Source organism: Arachis ipaensis, chromosome B10, assembly GCF_059453495.1.
Source record: "Arachis ipaensis isolate K30076 ecotype BB chromosome B10, ASM5945349v1, whole genome shotgun sequence".
In the NCBI taxonomy this organism is placed as follows: domain Eukaryota; kingdom Viridiplantae; phylum Streptophyta; class Magnoliopsida; order Fabales; family Fabaceae; genus Arachis; species Arachis ipaensis.
In genome coordinates this window covers 61,397,313-61,419,529 of record NC_142435.1, presented here as the reverse complement: position 1 = coordinate 61,419,529, position 22,217 = coordinate 61,397,313, and the positions used below count along the sequence as shown (strand labels likewise).

The window sequence follows — 22,217 nt, the reverse complement described above, 5'->3', positions numbered from 1 at the left end:
TGGAGCAATGTGTATTTAGAGGTACCCCGAATAGCCATCTAGAAAGCAATAATGGGATTTACCGGATAATCGATCGAGCATTTGATCGATAAACGGAAGTGGAAAATGATCTTTTCTAGTGGCCGAGTTCAACCTTTGGTAGTCTATGCATACTCGCCAAGATTTTTGCACCCGTGTTGCAGTGAGCTCCCCGCTTTCATTCTTGATTGTGGTTACCCCGGACTTCTTTGGCACAACTTGAACGGGAATCAGCCATTCACTATCGAAAATGGGGTAGATGATGTCCGCCTCGAGTAACTGGGTTACCTTCTTCTTAACAACCTCCAAAATGGTAGGATTTATTTGTCTTTAAGGTTGTCTTACGAGCTTTTCTTCTTCTTCCAAAAAGATCCGGTGCTCACACACTTGGGGACTTATCCCCACTAGATCCGCTAAGCTCCACCCTATTGCCCTTTTGTTCTTCCTCAAAACACATAACAACTTCTCTTCTTGTTGAGGATTTAGTTCCCTTGCTATAATCACCGGAAACTTATGGGCTTCATCAAGGTATGAGTACTTTAGGTGGGGTGGTAATGGCTTCAATTCAAGCTTTTGCTCTTGGCTTGTCACTTGAACTTCTTCACTTGGGTCTTCACTATCTTCTTCAATCATATGTTTCTCATCTAGTTTTGCATAATGCACTTCGGCCACAATGTTGTAAATTAAGTCGCACTGGAATATGGAATGGTTCTCCGGTGGGTGCCTCATTGCTTCTTCTAGGCTAAAACTTACAAATCTCCCATCTATCTCAAATGATTTGGTTCCCGAATGGGCATCCAACTTGAATCTAGAGGTCCTCAAAAACGGCCTCCCAAGCAGGATATATGATGTCCTTTCGGATTCACTTGGTGGCATCTCAATGATATGGAAGTCAATTGGAAATATCAAACCCTTTATGTTGACCAACACATCTTCCGCAATACCTGTCACGGTTATTATGCTCTTGTCCGCCAAGACAAACCTAGCCGCCGACCGCTTCAACGGTGAGAGCTTCAATATATGATAAATGGAAAGAGGCATAATGCTAACACATGCACCAATGTCATACATACAATCAATGAATTGGATTCCATCAATGACACAAGAGACTAAACAAGGGCCCGTGTCACACTTTTTCGGAATGGCTCCCATCAAAGCCGAAATAGAACTCCCCAAGGGAATGGTCTCTAACTCATGGATTCTATCTTTGTTCACACACAAGTCCTTAAGAAATTTCGCATATTTGGGTACTTGATGTATAACATCAAAGAGAGGGATAGTTACCTCCACTTTCTTGAACATCTCTACCATTTTTGGGTCAAGCTCTATACGCTTCTTAGCCTTTCTTGCCATTGTAGGGAATGGAATTGGTTGAGCCACTTCCTCTAAGACTTGCTCCTTTCTACGGAATTCACTCTTTGGTTGAGGGTCTTCATCTTCAACTACCACTTGTGCTTCCTCCTCCTTTTCAATTTCTTCTATCTCAACTCTATTCTCCTCTTGAGTGACTATCATTGGACTAGGTGCCTTTGAGTCCCTTTCTTTCAATTGAGTTCCGAACCTCAAGGTTATGGAATTGATGCCACCCTTGGGGTTGGGTAGAAGTTGAGAAGGTATGGCACTAGGGGTTGAGGCTTGAGGAGTGGAAGTGGAGGGTGGTTTCATGCGAGCAATGAGAGCTTGGAGGGTGGAAGTAAGACCATTAAGAATTGAGTTGAGTGTATTTTGGAGTTCCTTTTGCCCTTGGAGTATGGATTGGAGTGTGTCATCTTGATTTGGAGAAGTGGAAGGATAGGTGATTTGTGCTGCTTGTGATTGATTGGGTGGAAGTGGTTGTCTATGAGGTGGTATGTAGGTTTGATAGTTCCTTCCTTGTTTTGGTTGTTGGTTTAGAGGGTTTTGTGAGTATCGAATTTGTGGAGTGTTGTTGTTCCATCTTTGGTTGCCTCCATTGTCCCTACCTCCTTGTTGATAATTGTCCCACCAACCTTGGTTGGAGCTATCCCTCCAATCTTGATTAGAGATGTTACTCCCTTGGTTATAATTGCCTCCTTGTTGGGGGTACCCTTGGTTATAATTACTCCCTTGTGAATGGTATCCTTGATTAGCACGTTCATAGTAGGAGCGATCATAAAAGTTGTGGGTAGCCGCTAGAGTGTTATCTTCTTAGAGACTTGGACACTCATCCGTGTAGCGGGAGTAGCATGAGCAAATGCCACATACTTTTTCGGGGACCAATTGTTGACATTGTTGGTTTTGAGGAGGTGGTGGTTGTTGTTGATTCACTTGGAGTTGCTTTAGAAGACTTGTCATCTCACACAAGGTCTTAGTAAGGGTGGCGGTCTCACCACTAGAAGAAACCTCATTCACGGCCTTTGGGCGGTTGACTCTCTGTCTAGCATGTTGAGTGGACTCGGCCAAGTCGGTAATGAGTTGCCATGCCTCCTCCGCCGTCTATACTTTGACAAAGAATCGTTGCTTGAAGCATCCAATAAATTCTTATCTTGCTCCCTCATGCCTTGGCACACATAGCTAAGTAATACTTGGGTGTCAATCATGTGGTTGGGACATGAGTCAAGAAGTTTACGGAACCGCTTCCAATATTCATATAGAGTTTCCATCTCACCTTGTATAATACAAGAGATTTCCTTCCTTAGCTGTCCGTCATTTCCATGGGCATGAATTTATCAAGGAATTCTCTCCTAAGCAAGTCCCAATTAGAGACAACATCACTAGGTAAGGTATAAAACCACTCCTTGGCACTTCCCTCAAGAGAGAAAGGGAAGGCAAACAACCATATGGCTACTTCATCGGATCCTTCCCGCCTAGTGGTTGAGCACACACCATGAAAGTTCTTGAGGTGCCTAATTAGATCTTGTGCGGGAAGTCCATGCAACGTTGGTAGAAGATTGATGAGGGCGGTCTTAAGTTCAAAGTTTGCATTCAAGTTGGGATGAAGTACATGGAGAGGTTGGAGAACAAAATCTGGTGCACCCGCTTCCTTGAGAATAACTCTCCTTGGAACGGCCATATCGTCAAAACCTACATCAAAAGAAGAACTATTAGTAGTATCAACGGAAGAGTAATTAGTGCATTCGTTGGATGACGGTGATATGGTTGGTGAATTGGTAAGACTCTTTTCACCTTCCTCAAAAGCTAACCGCCTCCGAGCTTGCCTAATATGAAGCAAAGTTCTTTCAGTTTCCGAACCAAATGGTGCTAAGCTCGGATTTGGTAGTGAACGCGTCATACAATGAAGGAGATAAGAAGCTCATGACATCAATTGGTATCTAAGCAAAGACTAATCCTAACTAACAATCAAATAAACAAACAATCAAGAGAGAAATGCAAGTATCCACATATTAACACATTCACACTAACCAATAGAAAGGCACACATAAGCAATTCCCCAGCAACGGCGCCATTTGATGAACCAAAATATTCGTATGCCGATTAGAAATTAGCAATAAATCCAATCGTGAGTATAGTCTAACCAACACGCAAATATTACATCAAATAAATCTAAAATCTATGACCGAGAGTATTGATCCCGAGTCGTTCTCCCTAGGAATTGCCTTAGAATGCACATCATTGATTAGGAAGTCTTTTGTGGTTTTTGAGAGTTGGTGCAGGAATTCAAACTAACAAAAGTAAACAACAATTAATTGAGATAAAAGCCTTGGCTAAGGGTAGTTATTGGAAGTTACATCATTATAGTTTTCTTCAATTGTGGTAAGAGTTGATTATTGCTTCACTTAGTTAACCCCCCTAATAATGGAGGAAAGTCAAGTGAGAGTAACTAACTTGAGTCACAAGTCCTAGTCTCACCCAAGGGAAGTCTAGCTTTAGTGCACTCCAAGTCAATTAGCAATTCTCAATTCCTAGTCAACAATTGATATTCACTACTCAAGTGTCTCCAATAACTCAACCCCTAAGCCAAGTGAGAGAAATCTACTCCATAGCTAGGGTTGTCATTATCACAAACAATTGGTAGGCAATCATAGAAGACATGATGTAATTGAGAGATGGAAATTAAATTAAAGCTATCTAATCCAAACAATCATCAACAATCAAGCAAATGAATGAAATTCCTCAATTCATTAATCACAATTCAAGGTAGCAAAGTCATAAATCTAGATCTAAGAGATTGAATCAAAAGAACATTAATTGAGAGTAGAGGAAGAGTAGATCTCACCAAGAAATCAAAGGAGAATTGCAATGGAGAGAGTGAGATCCTAGAGAGAAGTTGGAGTTTCTCTCTCTAAAAACAAAATGTAACTAACTACCCAAAATTATCTAGAATTATGACTAATTGTCCTAACCCCCCTAATCCTTGGTCTTCTTAAACTTTTTCCTCCAAAATTATGCTCCAAAACTGGGACTGGGACTCCCTGATATTGCTGGTCACGTTTTCCTTTTAAAAAATCACGTGCGCACATCGGCACATACGCGCACCTGGAGTTTTTCGCAACCTACGCGCAGGCGTGCAGTGCGCTCGCACGTCATAGGGAATATAGCCCAGCCATATAAGCACGCCGGCTTCTCGTTCGGCTCCACTGCGCCCATGTGTAAACTTCAAAACTCTAATTTATTCCATGCTTTTTCCACTCATGCATGCTTCCTTCACTCGTCTTAGCCATTTTTGCCCTATAACTTCTGAAACCACTTAACAAATGGATCAAGGCATCGAATGGTAATAGAGTAGGATTACAATATATCAATTTTGATGCACAATAAGCATGTTTTCATCTACGAAGCAAAGTTGGGAAAGGAAGACAAAATCATGCAGTTTTATATGAATAAGTGTGGAAGATCGTTGATAAAACTCTTAAATTCTATACAGGATAAACCCTAAAAATGGGGTTTATCAGTGGCACGCCAGGAGCTAGGCGTGGCACGCCAGTGTAGTTTTCTAGAGAGCAATAATGAGGCCACTAAAGGGGCATGGCACGCCAGGAGCTGGGCGTGGCACGCCTAACCCCTCACATACTATGGGCGTGCCACTTGAGCCATGGGCGTGGCATGCCAGTTCATCACTCCAGAAGGGATCATCACCAGGGCATGCCACTTGGTATCGAAGGCGTGGCACGCCAGCTTCAAAATTCACATGGGCGTGCCACTTGAAGAGCCAGGCGTGGCACGCCAAGCTTAAAAGAGCCACACTAAAGGGGCGTGCCACTTGAGCATCAAGGCGTGGCACGCTAGTACAAATTTCCAGAGACGAAGACAAAAGCCTAAGCACTGGGCGTGCTACTTGGTATCAAAGGCGTGGCACGCCAGCTCTCATCCTCACTTGAGCGTGGCACTTGAGCATCCAGGCGTGGCATGCCAACACTCAAGGAAGCAAAAGCAAAGTTGGGCGTGCCACATGGTATCGAAGGCGTAGCACACCAGTTCTAGAATTTCACTTGGGCGTGCCACTTGAAGGACCAGGTGTGGCATGCCAATTACTGGACCAAGGCAAAATGCTGGGCGTGGCACGCCAGAAGCTGGGCTTGGCATGCCAGTTATATTTTCCAGAGAGGGAAATAGGAGGCCAACTATATGGGCGTGCCACTTGGTATCTAAGGCGTGTCTCGCCAGCTCTAGAATTTCACTTGGGCGTGCCACTTGAGTCTCGGGTGTGGCACGCCAACATCACCAATCAACTAAGAGAAGACCTGGGTGTGCTACTTGAGTTTTGGGCGTGGCACGCCAACGAAGGAGCCAAGGACACAAATGGGCGTGGCACGCCAGACCCTGGGCATGCCACGCTACTTCAGTTTTCCAGAGAGAAAGACCAAGCACTCATAATGGGCGTGGCACGCCAGACCCTGGGCGTGGCACGCCAGACCCTGGGCGTACCACGCTAGTTCAACTTTCCAGAAACAAGAAGAAGAGGGAGAAAGCTTGGGCGTGCCACTTGAGTTCGAAGGCGTGGCACGCCAGGCTATCTGAGGTTTTAAAAAGGCCCGGGGGTGCCACTTGAGGTTGAAGGCGTGGCACGCCAGGCTACATAAGTGCTTAAAGGACCCTGGGCGTGCCACTTAGGCTCGAAGGCATGGCACGCCAGGGAGGCCAATGAAAGAGGGCGTGCCACTTGAAGAGTTCGGCGTGGCATGCCACTGAAGCGCCAGTCACACGCCAGCTGGGAGATCACGTTTATTGAGTTTCTTTTCCCTCCAAATTGTATTTTTCTTTTCACTTTTGTATTTTCTTTATTTTCTAGTGCTAGGAGTAGTATAAATAACCCCTGAAAGTACTGAGAAAGGGGGTTAAGTAGTTAGGAAGCTAAGTTGTGGAGTAGAGTTTTTAGTTTGATTTACTTTTTCACTCTATCATCTCTTTCACCTCTTGTACTCTTCTCTGAGCTATGAGTAGCTAAATTCCCTCTCATTGAGAGAGGGAGCTCTGTTGTACTTGATGGATTAATTATAGTGAATTTATTATTTTTTTCATCTTTTCTTTGATTTGCTAGAAGGAATTTCGTTTTAATGTTAGTGTTCAATCATCTTGGAAAAGGAAACATGAAACCAAGCTAGAAATCCCTTCTCACATTTGAGTAGGATCTGAGTTTTGGTGTTTGGATATGGTGACATATAATCCTCCCTCTACTTGGACCTATGATGATGTGTGGTATAATCAGGGACTAAGCATATCTTTCTTCATGAGCAATTAGACCAAGGAATTGGCTATTGATCAAGATCTGAGAGATTTATTCACCAAGGTATTGGAGCTCAATCAATCATGATTGCCAAAAGGTCAATGAGTTGTATGATTGAAGAGGATATGAGCTGGATTTAATCCAAAGAGACAACATCTCCTGATCTCAATGAATTCCCCTATTCTCATCTTCCACTTTCTTTATAGCTTTCTTTACATTCTGCAAATCCCCATTTCCATTTACAATTAAGTCATTTATGTTTCTATACTTTACATTATTGCAATTTCCTTTTCTGCACTTTATTGCTTTTATTTACCTTTGAGCCATTTATGTTTCTGCCCATTTAAAATTTTGTAATCACAATCTCTTCTGTTTAGCTTGACTAATTCACCAATTGATTAAAATTGCTCAAATCTACCAATCTCTGTGGATACGATCCTACTCCACTTGACGATAATTTTCGTGCACTTGCCAAAAGAACGGATTCATCAATTTTTGTATGGGGAGTGAATTCGACTCATTAAGTTTTATGGCGCCATTGCTGGGGATTGGTTTGAATTTGAATCATTGATTGGAGAGCTAGATTAAGCAATTTAATTACCTTGTTATTTTCTTTAATTTTTCTTTCCATTCTATTTTCTTTTTACTTTGATCATCTTAGTTATTCATTGTTCATATTTCTATTCTTCTAACTGTTTGATTAATTGCACCAACCAAGCCAACCACTAATCTTGATAAGAGTGATTCCTTCACTTTCCCTCTACTTGCTATTTGTTGAATGTATGATAGGTAGAAGGGGAGAACTTCATCCTCCTTCGATAGTGAACCTGACAGGACCTTCTTAGATTAAGGATGGAAGCAAGAGGCAAAGGCATAGTTGGAGAGGAAGTAGTAGAGGAAGATCTAGAAGCTACTATGGAGGAAGAAGTACATAACAATGTTGGAGAGGATGCTGGCAATCATGTTGGGCAATAGAGGACAGTCTTAGGCTCCTACATCAACCCAAATCCAGGAAACTGTGGCAGCAGCATTCTCAAACCAACAATCCATGCTAACAACTTTGAGTTGAAACCTCAACTCATCACACTTGTCCAGAATAAATATTCATATGGAAGAGGTACCCAAGAGGACCCAAACCAACATCTCACTACGTTCTTGAGGATTTATGATACTGTAAAGTCCAATGGTGTACACCCTAACACCTACAAGCTACTTTTGTTCCCTTTCTCACTCATAGATAAGGCAGCAAAGTGGTTGGAAGCATTTCCCAAGGAGAGCTTAACCACATGGGATGATGTTGTGAACATGTTCCTAGCAAGATTCTACCCTCTACAGAGAGTTAATAGACTAAGAGTTGAGGTGCAGACTTTCAGACAGCAAGAGGGTGAAACACTTTATGAAGCTTGGGAGAAGTTCAAAGATTTGAAAGGAAATGCCCACCAGATTTGTTCAATGAGTGGGTGCAACTGCACATCTTCTATGAAGGGCTATCCTATGAGTCAAAGTAAGCAGTAGATCATTCTTCAGGAGGCTCACTCAACAAGAAAAAAACCATTAAAGACGCCATAGATGTCATAGTGACTGTTGCTGAGAATGAGTATTTTTATGCTTCAGATAGAACTTAAAAGAGATGATTAATGGAACTCAATTCCATGGATGCCTTGTTGGCCTAAAACAAAGTGATCACTGCGCAACTAGTAGCCTTAACCAAGAAAATGGAGAAGAATCAAGTCTCAGCCATTCAAGCCCAAGCCCCTCAACAAGAAGGAGATGCACCAGAAGTTGAATCTGAATGGGAGCAAGCTAACTATGTGAACAATCCTTCTAGACCACCATATGATCCCAACTCCAAGACATATAACCCAGGATGGAGGAACCACCAAAAATTTGGGTGGGAGAACCAAAAAAGCCACAACCAAGATCACAACAAACCTTACCCATCTAACCAATACAATAATCACAACCCCAACCATCAATCAGGCAATAACAGACCCTACCATAATTCACAAAACACATCATACCACTCCACCCAACAAACACACAATAACCACCATCAAGACACATCAGCCCCAACCATGCAACCATGTGAAATCAAGAGCAATTTTGAGAAAGTGGAGGCTACAATAGCACAACTGTCATCACAGCTAACAGGAGCTATTTCCACTCTTTCGGAGAGACAAACATAGGCTGAAAGAAAGATAGATGCTAACCAAGAAGAATACAGATCAAATCTAAAGAATCAGGGCGCAGCAATCTCAAAATTGGAAGTGCAAGTAGGGATTTTCTTTAAGCAAATTCCAATGCCCACACATACATTTCCCAGTGATACCATGGCCAACCCAAGAGGGGAATGCAAAGCCATCACACTTAGAAGTGGAAAAATTATAGAGGAAACACCCCCAAGTCAGAGCAACCAAGAAAAAGAAGCTGCAGAGAAGCCTGAAGACAAGAAGGAAGAAGAGACCCTTGCACCATCTTCATCAAAGCCAGTTCTAAAACCATATGTGCTAAAGGCACCATATCCACAAAGGCTGAGGAAGGATAGGAAAGATAGCCAGTTCTCTAGGTTCTTAGAGATCTTCAAGAAGCTCCAAATCAACATACCATTTGCTGAGGCATTAGAGTAAATGCCACTCTATGCCAAATTCTTAAAAGAGCTCATGACAAGAAAGAGGAACTGAGGAGAAAAAGAGACCATAGTGTTAACTGAGGAGTGTTGTGCCATCATACAAAAGAAGCTTCCTCGGAAGATGAAAAACCCTGGGAGTTTCCAAATTTCCTGCATCATAGGGGATATCAACATTGAAAAAGCATTGTGTGACCTGGGAGGTAGCATCAATCTCATGTCCTTGACTATGATGAGAAGGATGAAAATTGAGGAAGCCAAACCAACAAGAATGACACTCCAATTGGCCGACAGAACATTCAAGTTTCCACATGGGGTGGTGGAAGATTTGTTAGTAAAGGTGGGAGAGTTCATTTTCCCAGCTGATTTTGTTGTGCTGGATATGGAAGAAGAAGCTAACACATTGGTGCACGAAATTGTGATCACACTTTTCACAACTCCACATAACTAACCAACAAGTGCACTGGGTCGTCCAAGTAATACCTTACGTGAGTAAGGGTCGATCCCACGGAGATTGTCGGCTTGAAGCAAGCTATGGTCATCTTGTAAATCTTAGTCAGGCGGATTCAAATGGTTAAGAGGTTTTGATAATTAAAAGATAAATAAAATAAAATAAAGATACTTATGTAATTCATTGGTGGAAATTTCAGATAAGCGTTTGGAGATGCTTTGTTGCTTCTGAACCTTTGCTTTCCTATTGTCTTCTTCCAATCATGCGTGCTCCCTTCCATGGCAAGCTGTATGAACCTCTCGGATGAAAAATACCAAGTACGGTTTCTGCACGGCTAATCAACTGTCGGATTTCTCGTCTCGGATGAAAAATACCAGGTACAGCTACCACACAGCTAATCATCTGTCGGTTCTCACTAGCATTGGAATAGGATCTCTCTATCCTTTTGCACACTGTTACTGCGCCCAACATTCGCAAGTTTGAAGCTCGTCACAGTCATCACTTCCCAGATCCTACTCGGAATACCACAAACAAGGTTTAGACTTTTTGGATCTCAGGAATGCTGCCAATTATTTCTAGCCTATACCACGAAGGTTCTAATCTCACAGATTCGGATGCTCTGTTGTCAGGAGAGGCGATGCAAATCGTGGATTAGAGACCCAAGAGGTTATACTCCAGCTGTCGTCCAATGACTACGTTATACATCATGTAGACCGCTTGTGGTTGTCAGGCACGCGGATCTTGGCTAAGCGAGTAATGAAGATAGTGGGTGATTGTCACAGGTCACCCCTTCATTCTGACTTAACTGAATTAAGTATGAGAGTATATCTTGGAGAAGAAGTAAGCGTGAAACAATAGTATTTGCATTAATTCATGAAGAACAACAGAGCTCTGATGCATTCACATATTCGCTATATTAGCTAGTCAGTTTAGTTAGTTTTAGCTTAGTTTCATTCATTATCTTGGAAATAAACAAGCATTCTTATGAGTTTCACTTCCATGCAATAAAATACTAAGGACTAGGTTAATTGTGGCCAATTTCATACAAATGAGTCAAGGAGTTAATAAACAAGCTTATGTGAATGATTTCCTTGAAATTTATTGCATAAGATGGCAAGACTTTGAGGAAGTATATTTGGTTTATGTTAGGTGATGAAGCAGGAAGGCACCGGAGCAAGAAATAGAGCAAGGAAGCTTGAAGATACACCAATGTTTGGCAAGAAAGCAGAGGAGTGCATGCTGCCAACGCTGGTTATTGCTAGCATGTTTGGCAACAACGCCTAGCAGCCTTGGGGAATGATCCTGGGAAGGAGTGGCACGTTGCCAACTTGGGTTACCACTGGAGTGTCTTGTGACAACGCCAAGAAGCCCTGGAGAGTGATCCTAGAGGGCTCGAGCACGTTGCCAACTCCATAATGCATGGACATGCTTGATGGGAATGCCAGCAACACAAACAATCCAAGGCAAGCAAGAGAAGAAGCTCATGCACGTTGCCAACGCCAGTTCCTATAGGCGTGTTTAGGGGCAACGCAGCAAGCAACTCTGGGGAGCAAGTCCAAAGCTCGAGCACGTTGCCAACGCTGAGTGTATGGGCGTTCTTCAAAGCAACGCGGCAAGAAAGCAAGGCCTTGGAGAGGAGCTAAGGAAGCTTGGGCACGCTACCAACGCCAGCTTTCATTGGCGTGTTTCAAAGCAACGCTAGGCACTCACTCAAGGCACTCCTGGCCTCCACTCTAGCACGTTGCCAATGCCACCAACAAGGGTGTGTTTGGTGACAACGCCAGCAGCAAGAAAGCTTGGTGCCATAAGGAAGGCTCGAGCACGTTGTTGGGCTGGGAGAGCATGGGCGTGTTCCAAGGCAACGCCAAGAAAGGAAGCAGCCCTGGAGAGGTCATCGAGCGCGTTGCTAACTTAAAGAAATGGTGCGTGTTCCTTGGCAACATAGGCAAGCAAGGATGCTGGGCCAGGAAAGAGCTCGAGGGCGTTGCCACCTTGAGGATGAACTGGCGTGTTCATCAACAACGCCAGCTCCATGTCTCAGCCCTGGAAGGGTTTTGGCACGTTGCCAACTCTAGGATACAATGGTGTGCCCAATGATAACGCCAGGCAACCATGGAGAGTAGTTCTAAGCACTCGAGCACGTTTCCAACGCCAAGTTCTATAGGCGTGTTCCAAGGCAACGTAGCATGCAAAGTTGAAGATTAGAAGGCAGCCCTGGAGGGAAGCATCGAGCACGTTGCCAACGTGCCAACAAGGGGCGTGTTCATCAACAATGCCAGCTCCATGTCTCAGCCCTGGGAGGTTTGGCACGTTGCCAACTTGGAGGAAAGGGTGTGTGTCCAGCAACAACTTCAACAAACTTGGCAGCCTGACCTTACCTTCTTTGAGGAAGCATAACTTGAGATAGGAAAATCCAATTTAGATGATTCCAAGTGCATTAGAAAGAAGACATTCTGAGCTTTCCAATGATGTATGATAGTTCATATTGAAGCAGAGGATTGAAACTCAAATTCTGGGCAATATTAGGCATGAAAAGTAGAGTCAAGAAGAAGAAAAGCTAAGATGTTAGCAACAACTTAGGCTAACAACGTCCAGCACAAAGCCCCAGCCCAGGAAACTCATGAGCACGTTGCCAACATGCCTTTACACTGGCGTGTTTGCCAGCAACGTCCCCATTGGGCCAGGAGCATTATGAATAAGCTCCTCCTTCCCTGTTTAGCAACACTTATTCCATTGAGCCAAGAATTCAACAAAGATAAAGCCCATAATGCTAGCCCAATTGAAGATCTCTGAAGAAGTTTTAGGAGTAATATAAATAGAGGAGAGTTTTGTATTAGTGGGGGGGTTTTTTACACACTTGGACTTTTGGACATTAAGTCAATTTTTCTATTACACTAGCACTTTTACTTTTTACCTTTTCTTACCGCTCTTCTGATTGGTTTTTCTGGGAACTTTGAATTTCAGTTTTAAGGATTTCTTCTTCATTTTTTTCTTGAATCTTCATCCTTCTCCACTCAATTTTAATGTCTATTTTTGCACTTGTTATGGAATTTAGAGCTATGATTCACTAAACCCCATTTTCATTAGAGGGAGGAGCTCTGTTTATTTGAATGGGTTGATAACTCTTCTTTTCCTTCTCAATTCAAGTGGTTCATCCAAGAGGAAACTCTTGTTCTTCAAAGATTCAATCACCATCGAGAGAGGGGTTGAATCTATATGAATTGTGTGGTGAACTTGAGAAAGGAGCCATATACTTCAGTTTAGAGTTCATCCTTTCATAATTTCCTTGATTAATACACTTTGGGTTGGTATGTGAGATGTAACCACCCTTGGTTGAGATCCTGGGAATTGTGTGGCTTGAAGGATTAGTTAATGAGCTTCATCTCTTCTCATGAACAATTAGATCATGAGAGTGGCAATTGGTTGTGTTGAGAGAAATTGAGTTACCAAGAGATTGGAACTCAATTACCTACAATCTGCCATGGATCTATACCCATGATTGAGAAGGAATTGATCAACATCAATTCATGAGAATTTGCATCTCTGATCCCTAATGATCTCTCCCATCATTAATTCTCATTCCTCTTGTTCTTTGGTTATCTTGAATACCCACTACCCAATTCCCTTCTACATTCTTGCAATTTAACATTCTTGCTATTTACATTATGCTCTAAATTTACCTGCAATTTAATGTCTGCATTTTATATCCATGCACTCTACTTTCTTGCAATTTACTGTTTATGTCATTTAAGTTTCTTGCAATCTAAGTTTCCGTTATTTACTTTCGGTCATTTTAATTGCTTTCCTTACTTTAGTTCTTAAATTTTCTTGTCATTTAATTATTTGCAATTTCTTTTAAGCATTCAAATCTCATGAAATCAAAACCATGTTTGCTCAACTAAACTACCAATTAACTAAAGTTGCTTAATCTACCAATCTCCGTGGGATCGACCTCACTCCGGTGAGTTTTACTACTTGATACGATCCGGTATACTTGCCGGTTCTATGTGAATTATTAATTTTCGCGTATTAAGCTCCGCACGTTAATCTATGAGGTGTAGAAACTCCACCGTAGAAAATACATAAAAGAAAGTAGTCTAGGCATGGCCGAATGGCCAGCCTCCAATGTCTAAGGACTAAACATCCAAAGATAGATAAAAGCTACAAATACAATAGCAAAAAGTGCTATTTATACTAAACTAGTTACTAGGGTTTATAGAAAATAACTAAGTGCAGATAGTGTAGAAAACTACTTCCGGGGCCCACTTGGTGTGTGCTTGGACTGAGCATTAAGCTTTACACATGGATAGGCCATTTCTAGAGTTAAACGCCAGCTTGGATGCTAGTTTGGGCGTTTAACTCCAGTTTTGGTGCCAGTTCTGGCGTTTTACGCCAGAAAAGGTTCTCTGGCTGGCGTTTTATGCCAGTTTGGGCCATCAAATCTCAGACAAAGTATGGACTATTATATATTGCTGGAAAGCCTAAGATGTATACTTTCCAACGCAATTGATAGCGTTCCAATTGAGCATCTGTAGCTCTAGAAATTCCACTTTGAGTGTAGGACGGTCAGAATCCAACAGCATCTGCAGTCCTTTCTCAACCTCTGAATCAGACTTTTGCTCAGGTCCCTCAATTTCAGCCAGAAAATACCTGAAATTATAGAAAAATACACAAACTCATAGTAAAGTCTAGAAATGTGATTTTTTCATAAAAAGTAACTAAAACATACTAAAAACTATGTAAAAACAATGCTAAAAAGGGTATAAATTATCCGCTCATCACAACACCAAACATAAATTGTTGCTTGTCCCCAAGCAACTAAAAACAAAATAGGATAAAAATAAGAGAAAGTACAATAAATTTCAAAAATATCAATAAAGATTAGTTTCAATTAAATGAGCGGGACTAGTAGCTTTTTGCTTCTGAATAGTTTTGGCATCTCACTTTATCCTTTGAAGTTCAGAATGATTGGCATCCATAGGAACTCAGAATTTAGATAGTGGTATTGATTCTCCTAGTTTAGTATGTTGATTCTTGAATACAGCTACTTTATGAGTCTTGGTCGTGACCCTAAATATTTTATTTTCCAGTATTACCACCAGATACATAAATGCCACAGACACATAACTGGGTGAACCTTTTCAGATTGTGACTCAGCTTTGCTAGAGTCCCCAGTTAGAGGTGTCCAGAGTTCTTAAGCACACTTTTTTTGCTTTGGACCATGACTTTAACCGCTCAGTCTCAAGCTTTTCACTTGACACCTTCACGCCATAAGCACATGGTTAGGGACAGCTTGATTTAGCAGCTTAGGCCAGGATTTTATTCCTTTGGGCCCTCCTATACATTAATGCTCAAAGTCTTGGATTCTTTTTACCCTTGCCTTTTAGGTTAAAGGGTTATTGGCTTTTTCTACTTGCTTTTTCTTTTTCCTTCTTTTTTTCTTTATTTTTTGCCATATTTTTTTCGCAAGCTTTGTGTTTTTCACTACTTTTTCTTGCTTCAAGAATCAATTTTATAATTTTTTAGATTATCAATAACAGTTCTCTTTTTTCATTATTCTTTCAAGAGCCAACAATTTTAACATTCATAAACTTCACTATAAAAAATATGCACTGTTCAAGCATTCATTCAGACAACAAAAAGTATTGCCACCACATCAAGATAATTAAACTAATTTCAAGATAGAATTCAAAGTACATGTACTTCTTTTTCTTTTTCAGAAAACATTTTTCATTTAAGAAAGGTGAAAGATTCATGGAATCATTCATAGCTTTAAGACATAGTCACTAAACACTAATGATCATGTAATAAAGACACAAACATAGACAAAACATAAAGCATAAAAACCGAAAAATAGAAAAATAAGAACAAGGAAATTAAAGAATGGGTCCACCTTAGTGACGGCGGCTAGTTCTTCCTCTTGAAGATCCTATGGAGTGCTTGAGCTCCTCTATGTCTCTTCCTTGCCTTTGTTGCTCCTCTCTCATGGCCTTTTGGTCTTCTCTGATTTTATGGAGGATGATGGAGTGCTTTTGGTGCTCCACTCTCAGTTGCTCCATGTTAGAACTCAAATCTCCTAAAGAGGTGTTGAGTGGCTCCCAATAGTTGTGTGGAGAAAAATGCATCCCTTGAGGCATCTCAGGGATTTCTTGGTGAGGAATTTCCTCATGCTCTTGTTGAGGTCCATGAGTGGGCTCTCTTGTTTGCTCCATCCTCTTCTTAGTGATGGGCTTGTCCCCTTCAATGAGGATGTCTTCCTCTATCACAACTCCTGCTGAATTACATAGGTGACAGATGAGATGAGGAAAGGCTAACCTTGCCAAAGTGAAAGACTTGTCCGCTACCTTGTAGAGTTCTAGGGATATGATCTCATGAACTTCTACTTTCTCTCTATTCATGATGCTATGGATCATGATAGCCCGGTCTATAGTAACTTCAGACCGGTTGCTAGTAGGAATTATAGAGCATTGGATGAACTCCAACCATCCCCTAGCCACGAGTTTAAGGTCAAGTCTTCTTAGTTGAACTGGCTTGCCTCTTGAATCTCTCTTCCATTGAGCGCCTTCCACACAAATGTCCCTAAAGACTTGGTCCAACCTTTGATCAAAGTTGATCCTTCTAGTGAAAGGGTGATGATCTCCTTGCATCATTGGCAAGTTGAATGCTAACCTCACATTTTCTGGACTAAAATCCAAGTATTTCCCTCGAACCATTGTGAGCCAATTCTTTGGGTTTGGGTTCACACTTTGATCATGGTTCTTAGTGATCCATGCATTGGCATAGAACTCTTGAACCATTAAGATTCTGACTTGTTGAATGGGGTTGGTTAGAATTTCCCAACCTTTTCTTCGAAATTCATGTCAGATCTCCGGATATTCACTCTTTTTGAGCTTGAACGGGACCTCAGGGATCACCTTTTTCTTGGCTACAACTTCATAGAAGTGGTCTTGATGTACTTTTGAGATGAATCTCTCCATCTCCCATGACTCGGAGGTGGAAGTAATTGCCTTTCCTTTCCTCTTTCTAGAGGTTTCTCTGGCCTTAGGTGTCATTGATGGTTATGGAAAAACAAAAAGCTTTAGCTTTTCCCACACCAAACTTAGATGATTTGCCCGTCCTCGAGCAAAAGAAGAAAGAAAGGGGTAGAAGAAGAAGTAATTGAGGAGATGGACTTGAGTAGAGGGTTCGGCCACGGGGGTAGTAGTGTGTATATTGTGTGAAAATGAAGGTGGTAAGGAGGGGTATTTATAGGGTAAGGGAGATAGGGTATTCGGCCATGTGTGGTGGGTTTGGGTGGAAAATGGTTTGAATTTTAATGGTGAGGTAGGTAGGGTTTAATGGTGGATGGATGTGAGTGGTGAAGAGGATATGGGGAAGAGGGTAGGATTTGATAGGTGAAGGGTATTTGGGGAATAGGTTTTGATGGGATTGGTCAATGGTAGTTGGGGAAGAGTGTTATGGAAAGGTGTGAAGAGGAGAGAAGAAGAGGTGGGGTAGGTGGGGATCCTGTGGGATCCACAGATCCTGAGGTGTCAAGGAATTTGAGTCCCTGCACCAATCTGGCGTTCGAACGCCCATTCTGTGCCAAATTTGGCATTTAACGCCAGCTCTGCTACCTTTCCTGGCGTTAAACGCTAGTCTGCTGCCCATTTCTGGCGTTAAACACCAGCCAGATGCCCATTTTTGGCATTTAACGCCAGCCAGATGCCAGACAGCCCTTTTTGGCGTTAAATGTCCAGAGTGCTGCCCATTCTGGCGTTAAAAGCCCAGAATGCTGCCAGGCTGGGCGTTAAACGCCCATTCTGCTATCCTTACTGGCGTTTAAACGCCAGTAAGCTTGTCCTCTAGGGTGTGCTATTTTTAATGCTATTTTTCATTCTATTTTTGATTTTTCAGTTATTTTTGTGACTTCACATGATCATCAACCTAAAGAATACATAAAATAACAATGGAAAATAAATAAATATAATTAAATAGCATTGGGTTGCCTCCAACAAGCGTTTCTTTAATGTCAATAGCTTGACAGTGAAGCTCTTAGAGAGCTTCAAAGAGACTCGGAGCTTAATGGTGGCCTCCCAACACCAAACTTAGAAGTTGAGTGTGGGGCCTCTGTTTGACTCTGTATTGAGAAAAGCTTTTCATGATTCCTCTCCATGGTTACAGAAGAAGATCCTTGAGCCTTAAACACAAGGTAGCCCTCATTCAATTGAAGGACTAACTCTCCTCTGTCCACATCAATCACAGCTCTTGCTGTGGCTAGGAAGGGTCTTCCAAGGATGATGGATTCATCTTCATCCTTCCCAGTGTCTAAGATTATGAAATCAGCAGGGATGTAAAAGGCTTCAACCTTCACTAAGACATCCTCTACAAGTCCATAAGCTTGTTTTCTTGAATTGTCTGCCATTTCTAGTGAGATTCTTGCAGCTTGTACCTCAAAGATCCCTAGTTTCTCCATTATAGAGAGGGGCATTAGGTTTATACTTGACCCAAGGTCACACAAAGCCTTTTCAAAGGTCATGGTGCCTATGGTACAAGGTATTAAGAAATTTCCAGGATCTTGTTTCTTTTGAGGTAATTTCAGTTGAACCAGATCATTCAGTTCATTGATGAGCAACGGAAGTTCATCCTCCCAAGTCTCATTACCAAATAGCCTGGCATTCAGCTTCATGATTGCTCCTAGATATTGAGCAACTTGCTATTCAATAATATCTTCATCCTCTTCAGAGGAAAAATACTCATCAGAGCTCATGAATGGCAATAGTAATTTCATTGGAATCTCTATGGTCTCTATATGAGCCTCAGATTCCTTTGGTTCCTCATTAGGGAACTCCTTGAAGGCCAGTGGATGTCCATTGAGGTGATCCTCACTGGAAATCACTACCTTTTGTTCCTCTCTAGGTTCAGCCATGTGGGTTATATTTATGGTCTTGCACTCTCTTTTTGTATTCTCTTCTGTATTGCTTGGGAGAGTACTTGGAGGGAGTTCAGTAACTTTCTTACTCAGCTGACACACTTGTGCCTCGATGTTTCTAATGGAGGACCTTTCTTAAGTCATGAAACTGAGAGTGGTCTTAGATAGATCAGAGACTACAGTATCTAAGTCAGAGTGGCTCTGCTTAGAATTCTCTGTCTGTTGCTGAGATGATGATGGGAAAGGTTTGTTATTGCCAAACCATGTTCTCCCACCATTATTATTATTGAAGCCTTGATTAGGAAAAGATATTTTTTGGATTTTTTAATTTTTAATGAGGAGAGAGAAAAACAACTATATGATGCAAAACATAAAAATTTAGGATTAAAACTAATAATGCATGCAAAAACACCTTGAATGTCAAGATGAACACCAAGAACACTTTGAAGATCATGATGAACATCAAGAACATATTTTTGAAAATTTTTAAGAAAAGAAAAACATGCAAGACACCAAACTTAAAAATTTTTAAACCTTAGACACTAATAATTCAAGAATGCATATGAAAAACAAGAAAAGAAACCAAACAAGAAAATTTAAAGATCAAATAAGAAAAATAATCAAGAACAACTTGAAGATCAATGAAGAGCATAAGCATAAATTTTCAAAATTTCAAAGAAAAAATAAAGTATGCAATTGACACCAAACTTAAAATTTGACACAAAACTCAAACAAGGAACACAAAATTCTTTTTGGTTTTATGAAAAATTTTTTGTAATTTTTGAAAATTATTTTGGAAAAAGAAAAATAAGAAATTCAAAATTTTTAATAAGAATTCCAGGAATCATGCAATGTTAGTCTAAAGCTTCGGTCCAAAAATTTAGACATGGCTTAATAGCCAGCCAAGCTTTATGTGAAATCTTTGGTCCAAAAATTTAGACATGGCCGATGGCCAGCCAAGCTTCAGCAGAAGATTACATACAACAGCTAAATTGATGAGAAAGACAAAGAAGCTCTTCTAAGGATAAGTGAAACATCGGTCCAAAAGATTAGACATGGCTTAACAGCCAGCCAGGATTCACCATATCTCATGAAACTCTAGAATTCATTCTTAAAAATTCTGAAGAACGAAAAAAAAATTTTCTTTTTTGAAATATTATTTCTTTGGATTATTTTTCGAAAATAAAAATAAAAAAAGTAAAAAGCTTAAAAATAAAATAAAATTACCTAATCTGAGCAACAAGATGAACCGTTAGTTATCCAAACTCGAACAATCCCCGGCAACGGTGCCAGAAACTTGGTGCACAAAATTGTGATCTCTACAACGGTGCCAAACACTTGGTACACACGAATGTAATCTCAACTCTTTTTCACAACTCCGCACGACTAACCAGCAAGTGCACTGGGTCGTCCAAGTAATACCTTACATGAGTAAGGGTCGATCCCACGGAGATTGTCGGCTTGAAGGAAGCTATGGTCACCTGTAAATCTCAATCAGGCAGATTCAAATATTTATAAGGTTTTGATAATTAAAATATAAATAAAATAGAAAATAAAATAGAGATACTTATATAATTCATTGGTGGGAATTTCAGATAAGCGTCTAGAGATGCTTTGTTGCTTCTGAACTTCTGCTTTCCTACTACCTTCTTCCAACCATGTGTTACCTCCTTCCATGGCAAGCTGTATGATCCTCTTGGATGAAAACAAATCCATATACGCTGTCACCGCACGGCTAATCATCTGTCGGTTCCCGCTAGTGTCGGAATCGGACCATTGTCCTTTTGCACACTGTCACTTGTGCCCCACATTCGCAGGTTTGAAGCTCTTCATAGCCACCCCTTCCCAGATCCTACTCGGAATACCACAGACAAGGTATAGACTTTCCGGATCCTGAATCCTACTCGGAATACCACAGACAAGGTTTAGAATTTTCGGATCCCAGGAATGGGTGCCAATAATTCTAGTCTATACCATGAAGGTTTTAATCTTAGATTAGAAACCCAATAGAATATACTCTAGCTGTCGTCCAATGACTAAGTTGAACATCTTGTAGATCGCTTTGTGGTTCTCAGGCACGCGACCTTGGCTAAGCGAGTAACGAAGATTAGGTGATTGTCACAGGTCACCCCTTCATTCTGACTTAACTGAATTAAGTACGAGAGTATATCTTGGAGAAGAAGTAGGCGTGAATTGAATAGAAAAACAGTAGTAATTGCATTGATTCGTGAAGAACAGCAGAGCTCCACACCTTAATCTATGGGGTGTAGAAACTCCACTGTAGAAGATACATAAGTGAAAAAGGTCTAGACATGGCCGTGAGGCCAGCCTCCAAACGTGTACAATGATCAAAACAAGAACATAAGATGGTCAAAAGACGTAAAATAAATCTCTAAAAGTAGTTTTTATACTAAACTAGTAACCTAGGGTTATAGAAAATGAGTAACTAAGTGCAGATAGTGCAAAAATCCACTTCCGGGGCTCACTTGGTGTGTGCTTGGGCTGAGCATTAAAGCTTTTTCGTGCATAGGCTGTTTCTGGAGTTAAACGCCAGCTTTGGTGCCAGTTTGCGCGTTTAACTCCAATTCTGGTGCCAGTTTGGGCGTTTTACGCCAAGATGTTTTACGTTGGCTTTGGACGCCAATTTGGGCCATCAAATCTTGAGAAAAGTATGGACTATTATATATTGCTAGAAAGCCCAGGATGTATACTTTCCAACACAATTGAGAGCGCGCCAATTGGGCTTCTGTAGCTCCTGAAAATCCATTTCGAATGTAGCAGGGTCAGAATCTAACAGCATATGCAGTCCTTTTTCAGCCTCTAAATCAAATTTTTGCTCAGGTCTCTCAATTTCAGCCAGAAAATTTCTGAAATCACAAAAAACACACAAACTCATAGTAAAGTCCAGAAATGTAATTTTTGAATAAAAACTAATAAAAATATAATAAAAAGTAATTAAAACATACTAAAAACTATGTAAAAACAATGCCAAAAAGGGTATAAATTATCCGCTCATCATGCATGCACAAGATCCTACTCGAAGAAGGTGCTAAGCCCTCAAGACAACAACAAAGAAGGCTGAACCCAACAATGAATGAAGTAGTCCTAAAAGAGGTGTTGAAGTTTTGGCAAGCAGGGGTGATTTACGCCATCTCAGACAGCCCTTGGGTAGTCCCTGTGCAAGTAGTTTCTAAGAAAGGAGGGGTCACTTTGTGCCAAATGAGAAGAATGAGCTGATACCAACAAGAACAGTGACTGGATGGTGCATGTGCATTGACTATAGGAAGCTTAATGAAGCTATCAGGAAGGATCACTTTCCCTTACCTTTCATGGATCAGATGCTTGAAAGATTGGCCGGACATGAATATTATTGCTTTTTGGACGGTTATTCTGGTTATAACCAAATTGTTGTAGACCCCAAGGACCATGAGAAAACCTCATTTACTTGTCCATATTGTGTCTTCACTTATAGGAGAATGCCCTTTGGATTGTGCAATGCACCTGTAACATTCCAAAGGTGCATGCTCTCTATATTTTCAGACATGATTGAAAGATTCACTGAGGTGTT

The 22,217-nt window shown here is 41.2% G+C and overlaps 1 protein-coding gene and 1 pseudogene across 1 annotated transcript; both read right to left on the bottom strand.

Annotated features, from left to right (window-relative positions):
* Window positions 1-348: 348 nt before the first annotated feature.
* On the bottom strand, window positions 349-1,371 carry LOC148580253 (uncharacterized). Its single transcript, XM_088491840.1, has one exon. It carries the CDS (start codon window positions 1,369-1,371, stop codon window positions 349-351), a length of 1,023 nt encoding a protein of 340 aa, XP_088347966.1.
* A 1,300-nt stretch (window positions 1,372-2,671) lies between these two features.
* Window positions 2,672-18,793, bottom strand: LOC148580252 (uncharacterized; annotated as a pseudogene).
* Between the last annotated feature and the right edge of the window lie 3,424 nt (window positions 18,794-22,217).

What these genes read in the sequence shown, in the direction of transcription:
- LOC148580253 (XM_088491840.1), bottom strand. Translation starts at nt 1,371, where the DNA reads ATGGCAAGAAAGGCTAAGAAGCGTATAGAGCTTGACCCAAAAATGGTA.